General features: G+C 38.0%; 1 protein-coding gene across 4 annotated transcripts in view; it reads right to left on the reverse strand.

Moving 5' to 3' along the window:
• Herc3 (HECT and RLD domain containing E3 ubiquitin protein ligase 3) overlaps positions 1–9,349 on the reverse strand; it is a 125,058-nt gene that overhangs the window by 20,055 nt on the left and 95,654 nt on the right. For all 4 annotated transcript variants that reach the window (XM_008844635.3, XM_008844638.3, XM_029569066.1 and 1 more), the window contains 3 exons: positions 8,309–8,475; positions 5,542–5,608; positions 5,000–5,082 (listed from right to left, as the gene is read on the reverse strand). In XM_008844635.3, the coding sequence (XP_008842857.1) occupies positions 5,000–5,082; positions 5,542–5,608; positions 8,309–8,475 (317 nt within the window). The remainder of the gene's footprint in view (positions 1–4,999; positions 5,083–5,541; positions 5,609–8,308; positions 8,476–9,349) is intronic.

A 9,349-nucleotide genomic window follows, 5' to 3' on the forward strand; every position in this document is an offset into this window, starting at 1 on the left:
TGCATCAGTGTATTACCTGCATGCATGTGAGTGCGCCTGTATTGTGTAGTGCCCATGGAGGTCAGAAGTGGGTGTTGGATTTCCCTGGAACTAAAATGTTGCTAGCCACCATGTAGGTGTTGGGAATCAAACCTGGGTCCTCTGTAAGAGCAGTCAGTGCTCTTAACCACTGAGCCATCTCCCCAGCCCCTAGCATTCATTTTTATAGGTAGGAATGCACACTAAAATAATTATAAAAGTATTATAAATAAACCAGTAACATAGTTGTTTACTACCATTATCGTGCATTCTGTTTTATATGAAATTATATGTTATTCCTTCATGCAATTGGTGCCACAATCACAAACAAGCATGTGAGTAATATGTTACCTTGTAACATAGGATGGCTATGTCACCAGGTGACAGAAACTGTTCAGTTTTATTAAAATCTTATGGGATCAGTGTGGTACATGTAGTCTGTCACTGACCAAAATGTCATCATGTGTTATCTGACTACATATATATCTACACATGTACATATATATGTTATAAAGCAGTCACCAAAACTAGGAGGAAAAAGGAATAATTGGAATCAATAAATTTGCTTTATAAACCTGCCATAAAATTTCCTAATTCTAAAAACTTTGCAAATCCCATGGAATAATAAGCTTGTTCTTACTAAGGAAAAAAAGTCCTACGAACAAGCTATTTGATGTTAATAAAAATACCAATATTGGGCTGGAGAGATGGCTCAACAGTTAAGAGCACTGGCTGCTCTTGCAAAGGACTGGGGTTCAGATCCCAGCACCCACAGGGCAGGTAACAACTGTCTATAACTTCAGTTCCAGGGGATCTGATGCCCTCTTCTGACCTCTGTGAGCATTTCAAAACACAGGTACACTTACATACACACAGGCAACACACTCATACACTCATACACATAAAATAAAAATAATAAAGAAAAAGTTTTTAAAATACCAGTGTCAGGTGTGGTGACACAAGCATTTAATCCCAGCACTTGGAGGTAGAGGCAGGCGGATCTCTATGAGATCAAAGCCAACCTGCTCTACACAGTGAGTTCCAAGTCAGCTAGGGCTACAGGGAGACCCTGTCTCAATCCCCCTTCCCCTCCCCATCCCCGAAAAAAGAGGAAAAAATTACCAATGTTACAAAGATAAAGGACCTGCTTTTTGCTACCTTGACACATGAGGGCATTTATTTATTTTTTATTGATTGCAAGATCACCCGAGTCAAGACTAGACTTCTAGTCAGCCAGCCTTATATAAGCTACCTCTGCTGTGTTCAGCATCCTCACTTAACTCTGGCAGAGGAGCTCACACTTTCTGCAAAGACAAGGCATTCTGGGTAGTCTCGAAGGGAAATGGTCACTAAGAGCTACATGATATCACACAAGGGTAAGCCCTAACCTAGAAACCTGGACTTCAAGTGCTGGAGCACCCGCAGCTTCCTGAGTTCATGCTCACAAGTTTCATACATGGGATTTCTAGATTAAGGGTGCTCACTGGTAAAGTCTATGCAAATACTCCCAAGTCTGAGGACTGAAAATCTGGAGTGCTTCCGTCCCAAGCATGTGAAGTTAAAAGATAGTCAATGTGTACTAGCTTCTAGTTCTTTTTTAAGATGTCAGAGAATAGAAGAAATCTATGAGTTTTTCTGCCGTTTCTTTCTCCTTTCAGAAGGAAAGCTTATGGAAGGAAACAAAGGCAGACTGTCTGGATAGAGTTAATTACAGATTCTCTGATTGTAGTTTGGCAATTATTTAGAGTAAAAAGTCAACTAAAGCCAGGAATAAGTTAATTTAGAAATTATAATTTCCCAGTTTCTTATAAACACAGCCTCATGACTCTACAACTCTTTCAACAGCTTAAACAAAGCACAACCTCCTGCTGTCCAGGCTTCTCTCACAGGCCTCCTTCCCACTGGAGATTGCCATCCTCTCATCTTTCTCCTTCCACCTGCTTTTCTCCAAGCAAAGATGCTCTACCGCTAGCCTATGTGCAACAATGCTGCATTTTATTGTAATTACATAGCTCCTCCAAAACATACACATTTTCTTTGGTCTTGTGTTTGTGTTTCTATTGATTCAAGCGACCTCAAACTCACTGGTAATTGATACTGGCCTAAGTAACTAAATGAAATAATTATAGAAGACTTCTTTCTTAAAATACATGTAAATTTCCTGCTTTAAATAATTGCCTGGGTATTATCAAACAGATATGTTGAACAATATATTCAAATTGGAATTCTTCCCTCTCAAATCTGTTTTATTTTTAGTCTGTTTCCTACTATTCAGCTGTTCAAATTATAAACCTCATCAATGTCATCAATACAAGCCTTGCTCACACAACCATACAAAAATCACACATTTGTATCTGTTGATGCTGATTCACACATAACCAACTTTGCACTCCTACTCCTTCCATCCTGTTTTTTTCCATTCTTTACCCAAGTTACCAACAATCTCCTACCGGGTCTCCATGCACATGGTCTATTTCCATAAGGTCACCAAAGTTATCTTTCTCAAACTGGATTAACCATTTTTCAATCCAAGTCTTACTCAAGGCTTTGATGGTCTCCATTCTAAAACTATTGCACCCACACTCTACCTATGTTCTGGCCCCCACCTCATAAGTCCTCACCAATCTCTATCATCATCAATCCTAAAAGCTCTGACTTACATACTCACTGTGCCTAAAATGTTTCTTCCCCACATGTGCATTCTTTAATGTCTAATAAAGCCTTGTTATTTCTCACCTAGTTATATGGCACTTGGTTTGCCTCAAAAGGCATACCTTCATCTATTACATTCATCTACAGTGACCCTTCTCCACACATCTTGAACCTCTCACAGATAGAAGGACAGAAGTTATTCATCTCCTGTTCTCTGTAACATGCCTGGCACACATAATCACTCAGTATTTGCAAAGTAAATTAATGTCTATGCATATTGTCATAGTATAATACATAACTAAACAAAAGTGAGTATTTGCTTTCCTCTAACAAGGTAACTCAAGGATTGAGAATTTTCAGAATTCAGAAAAACTCAAATGAGAGAGCAATTTAATTTGTACACATGGATTACAAATTCTTCAATAAAATAACAACACATAACCATTTTGTGATGTTCTGAGGTATGTACATATGTGTTGTTTTGCTTTGTCCACAGATTCTGGCTTGGAGTTTTGGGGTCATAAAAACTTTCTTCCCTGCCTTTCTCTGACCAACTTTATCTGATACTAGATGATAAGACTCCTATTTCAGAAAGGATTTTGACCCATACCAGGAGGAAGAGATGCTACACAGTCAGGAAGAACCAGGACACACAGGCTTTGCTGGGTTCCCCACACATTCAATTTCTATTAGATAGGCGAAGGGAAGTCTCTGCAAAAACCAAACTTAATAGGGTTCAGAGAAAAGCTGAGCACAGGGAGGTTCCTAGAGGTGTCCTAGAGGGCATGAAAGCTCTTCTTTCCCTCATCTCCATGTATGCACCTCTTCATCAGCAGCTGCATAATATTCTTTATAATAAACTGCTAAGCATAAGGATTTCTCTGAGTTCTGTGACCCACTGAATCAAATCAATCAGCACAGATGAGAGGGTTATGGGAAACCCAATTTATAAGCCAGTCATGGAAAAGCACAGGTAAAACAAGCTGAGGTTTGGGGATGGGCATATACAGGTAGGACTGAGCCCCAAGATGGAATAGATACTGTCTTCAGGTAGACAGTTGTTATGGCTTTATGTTTGACTATGAATTGAATGCTCAAAGGGCTCAGGTATCAAAGGCTCAATTCCTAGCTTATGGTGCTGTTAAGAGGTGACTGGATCAGGAGAGTGCTAACTTCTTCAGTGGGCTAACCCACTGAATCCATTGATGAGTTTGTACCCACTGAGCTGTAAGGAGGGGGGACCAAGTTGGAAGAGAGGTACTGGGGGCATGTCACTGAAGGGTTTTCTTTTCCCAGGCCTCTTCCTGCCTCTCTGCGTCCCTAGGTGACATGAGAGAAGCAGTTTTCCTCTGCCATACCATGCCACCATGATGTTCCACTGCACCATCTGTGGCTCATCGGACTGGAGCTATACAAATGTGAGCCAAAATAAACCTTTCCTTAAATTATCTTTCTCAGGTAATTTGTGGTAATAGTGATAAAAAATCTAACACAACAGTGCTAATCAGAACTGAATTGGATTAGCAAATACATAGCTGATATGTGAAAGAGAATTAATTGCTTGTTTACTGGTAGGTGGAAATCCTTACAACTTTTAGAGCCAAGAAAATATTAATTGTAAAAGTATAGTGGGAAACACTTTGAGCTGGGTGTTCCTTCTATGTGCATGTGGTCTGACGAACAGCCTTCATTTATTCAGTACATATTTTGTAGCATTTGGTGCTAGTCACTATGCTAGATAGTAGGAACTCTGTACTAGAGTCAGGGAGTTTATTCATTCTAAAATATTATTCTGTAACTTATTTTATCCTCACAACTATCTCACCAGGTATGCACGAAACGTTTTATCATCTATGTTTTATAGATGAAAAATCTGAAAACAAACAGTTTATGTGACTTACTCAGGGTCAAAGCCAATAAGATACAAATCTATACCTAAATAGTTAACGACTAAATCCAAGTCTTGCTCTACTATTAAAATTTTACTATATGGGGGCTAAACACCCAGAAGACCTGGGTTTGGATCCTAATATCCACATGGCAGCTAACAACCTAACAAGTATCTGTAACTCCAGTTCCAGGGGACCTGATGCCCTTTTTTTTGGCCTCCATGGGCATTGTACAACATGGGTGCACTTACACACATGCAGGCAAAACATTCATACACATAAAATAAAAATAAAAATAGAAAGAATCGCTATAATCTTCATATTCTTGCTCTATACCCCTTACCTTCTCTGTAGATGGATTAAAATGTAATTTCAGTCTTGGTATAAAGTCAAACTTCAAGAAAATAACACAAGTATATCTTTGGCAGTCCAGGACTAACCTGTTGTCTTTGCACACGGTCACTCTGTCTCCACCAGGTACCAGCTTCTTTTCTTCAATTACCCCATAGCTTTCTCGGCAGATCTACATTTAAGGCAGAAAAACACAAGTTTCACTTTGGCTTACTTGCCTTTCCAGAACCCAAATGACTCAGAGAGACTTTAGGAACCAATATAATGACTACAGAAAAGTTGGGGTAGAGTAAAAATCTGAGTCAAAAAAACAAAAAATCAACACTTAAAAAAATCTTTGAAGTCATGGAGTTACCAGTAAATGGGTTCAAGGAGAAAAATGACATGAACTGCAGAAAATAAAGAGCTTGTACATGTCAGAAGGAAAGATTAATGTTTTGGTAATTTTCCTCAGTGCACAGATAAACACTGATTCCTTTATCCAAAGCATTTTCTGAATTCAAGGTATTATGAGTGATATAATTTGACTTAAGGCAGTCTCTGACTTTGTGTTTGATTTGGAGAACTCATGTTAATTATGATTATAATCATGATGGAAGAACAGGACAAGCATAAATACAAAACTTCTTACTGTGAAGTTGAGGCAGAAAGTTTCCTCCACATCTTCGCCAGGGTAATCTAGAAGCTCTTGAAGACTCCTAATCACAGCAGGAAAGGAAAAGAGGCAAATCAGACACTATAATGTGTTTTTACCTCAGTTATGTCCAGATACTTTTTTTTTTTTCTCTCTCTTTTTGAGACAGGGTCTCCCTGTAACCCCAGCTGTCCTGGAACTCACTATGTAGACCAGGCTGGCCTTGAACTTACAGAGATCTGCCTGCCTCTGCCTCCCGAGTGCTGGGATTAAAGGCGTGCGCCACCATGCCCGGCTTGTCCAGAAGCTTTGCAAACAAAACTAAAAGAAAAAATTCTAGAGTGGCTATAAATTCAGACTGACAGAAAGCCATGTACCTAAACTTTGAAGAAAATTATGGCAGCAGATCTTATTGTTTCCTTTTCCTTTGATACATATTACTAAATTTATAGACCTTCGTTTGCCCTCCTTGGTATTGCTGGGATATATACATGTACTTATGAGAACATGGTACTAATGGCCCTACAGACTGGCTTTACTCATAGTCATTAGGAAAATAATCCTTCCACCACCTAAAAAAAAAAACAGACCACAAAATCAGCTTATCCCTTGAAGAATCTTAAGAGTGAATGTGGACCTAGTCCCCAAAATTATAATTCCAAATGTTGATAATCCCAAATGTTGAAATCTCAAAGGTCAAAATCTCTAATGTGTAAAGTTCCTAAAGTTCAATATCCTAAGAATATAATTCCAGAAAACATAATTAAAAAAAAAAATCCTTTAGGAGTGGGGCTATGTTTACTGGTGGAGCATGTACATAGCATGCCCCAGTTCTTAGTTCAATCCCCAAGCCTAAAAAAAAAAATATTAAAGATTAAATAAATTCCTGCAAACCCTCTAAAGCACATTTATTTCCACTTTTAAAGGAGATTTGAGAAACCAAATCACAAGGGCACTCAAATGATAATCATAAGGAAATAGGCCAAAAAGCAATTGCATGAACAAACATCACTGTGTGATCATTTCAAGCACCAACTTTGTAACTGTGGCCATCTGAAATACAATACAGAGCAGGCTAATTCTTTTGAACGGAAGGATCAAACACTTCGGTGGCTCACCACCAAATACAGTAGTACTATTCCAATAGCTACAAAGCAGAAACACTCCAAATGTCCAACACCTGAAGAACGGAGAAACAAAGTGTGATGTATGTGTACAAGGGAATATCATACGTTTGACTGTTACACAACAGAATATCACTTGCCAATTTAAAAACTGAAACACGGATTCATGCTACAACACAGATAAATCTAGAAAACATGCTAAGTCAAAGAAGACAAATAAACAACATACTGTATGATTCCATGTTAGATTTAGATTTTATTAGACTGGGGGAGGAGGTCTGAATATGATCAAAATACATTGTATAAAATCCTCAATAAAAATATTTTTTAAAAGATTCTAAAACTACACCTGGAAAAGTCTGATTACATTCATCAAACTTATAAAGGATAAATTAATAATATTGGCTTCAGAAAAATATCTAGCTTAGGTAAACTGACAGAGGCAGAAAGTACAATAAGTTTACCTAGACTAATGATGAAGGCATCAAGGATAACGACTACCAAGTGTCCAGGTGATTTTCAGGTGATGAAAATATTCTGAAAGTGATTATGGTGATGGGCATACAACTCTAAATACACTAAAGTATATTTTAAATATACTTTAAATGAGCCATTTACGTGGTATTTGAATTACATATGAATAAACTTGTTTTTAAGGTATATGAAATATTTTTATTTTCACTGACATAAAAAAGTAACATAGGGGATCTGGAAAGATGGCTCAGTGGTTAGGAGCACTGGCTGCTCTTACAGAGGACCAGGTTTGGTTCCCAGCACCCACATGACAACTAAAATCTGTTGGTAACTCCAGTTTCATGAGATCTGGCACTTTCTCCTGGCCTCCTCAGGCATTGCATGCACAGGGTGCACCTACATACATGAAGGCAAAACACTCATATACATAAAATAAAAACAAATAACAAATAAACAAATTTTTAAGTACTGGGAATTTCAATATAATTTTATATATTATAAAATAATATGAATAAGAGTTATGCTATCTATTTCACTATTTTCTCTTGGTTGATAATAGCTTTCAGAATATCTTCTAGGATTTATACATGTTGAATATCCTTAACTGGAAAATCTGAAAAATTTTTTTGGGGTCATACATGGGTATATTTGCATCATTTCCATCTCCCCTAGTTCCCCGCCAACCCCTCCCATATGTCCCTAACTTCCTCTCAATTTCCTGTCCTTTACTTTATTATTGCTACATATATATATACATACATTTATAAAAACACACATATGTATGTATTATATAATTTTATATATGTATACTATGTATAATATATATTATATATAATATATAGTAGTGCATTCATTTAGCAGTACTCTTGTGTACTCAATAAACTTTTAAAAATCTCTCTCCAATAATCCCTTCCACTGTCATCTATAGACCATGACAAGTCCCAAAGTTTCCTTTTTTGTTGTTCAGGATACTGAAAGTAGAGCTCATTCTGTGTCCCTGGGGACCCAAGACCTCTCTTTGTATACAGGCAATGACTTAAGCAAGTACCGTCTACAATGGTTCAATAAACTCAAACTTGCACATATGGTGCTTTCAGCCTTCTATCCCTGGCCAGAGCAATCGGAACAGTTCCCCACCCCCATCAGCACAACTTTCAGCTCTGTACCTTCCTTCAGTCGGTGACAGTTCCTTTAAATCTTCCAAGTCAGGCTTTACATTCAGTAACTTCTTGTAGAGAGCCAATGGGAAGTGGAGATCAACAACAGTAGAGTTGTAGATAGCCAGTCCACAGGTTATGCCAATCAAGTGAAACCAGTTGTGCTCTACAAAACACTTTTTAGGGCATATACAAATATATTAAAAAGAAACACAGATTTTGAAGACCTTGTAACACTCTACCACCTACTCAAAATATTTTCAGTTTAGAAGACTAAAGACCATGTTTATATTTACCCTCTGAGGCACAGAAATACCCGTAAGTTTTATCAGTCCTAAAAGATGCAGTGTAGACAGGCAGCCTCAGCTCTTTTGCTCATATGGAGCTAGCTCACAGTTAGCTCATGCTGGGCTGTCCATAGACTTATTCTATAATGATGGAAACACTCTGTCCTGTGCCACCCCTTACAGTAGCCATGTGTGTCTGCTAAGCAATTGAAATGTGGCTAGTAAAATAATGAATCTTTATTATTAAATTTAAATCGAAATATATGACTAGCCACTACCATTGGGAACAATGAGAATCTAGGGAGGAAACTCCAGTAGAAAAAAACCTAAATTAGGGACTGGATGAAATAAGAAGGTCCTCCCTGCCAATCCCTAACTAAATGTTGAAGAGCTAACCAACACTTTCATGTATGATAGGTAAGTGCTCTATCACTGGGCTATACCCTGAACTTAGTATGCCATTTAAAATTTAGCTCTTCTATTCAACTTAAAAAAACAGGCTGAGCATGGTAGTACACACCTTTGGTCCTAGCAAAAGCAGGCTGTCTGTAAGACTGAGGCCAGCCTGGTCTATACAGCAAGATCCAGGTCAGCTGGGGCTACAGGGAGACCCCATCTCAAAATAACAACAACAAAAAAAAACAACAAAAAAACCCCCAACCAACTACCCCACCAAAGCACACCTGTGTGTTCATATTTGTACACATACTATCACCATTAAGAGAAGACATAATTGACAAGTGACACCTACCCCCAACCCCCA

This window comes from Nannospalax galili, unplaced genomic scaffold (genome assembly GCF_000622305.1).
Source record: "Nannospalax galili isolate Female #2095 unplaced genomic scaffold, S.galili_v1.0 scaffold441, whole genome shotgun sequence".
NCBI classification, from domain to species: Eukaryota; Metazoa; Chordata; class Mammalia; order Rodentia; family Spalacidae; genus Nannospalax; species Nannospalax galili.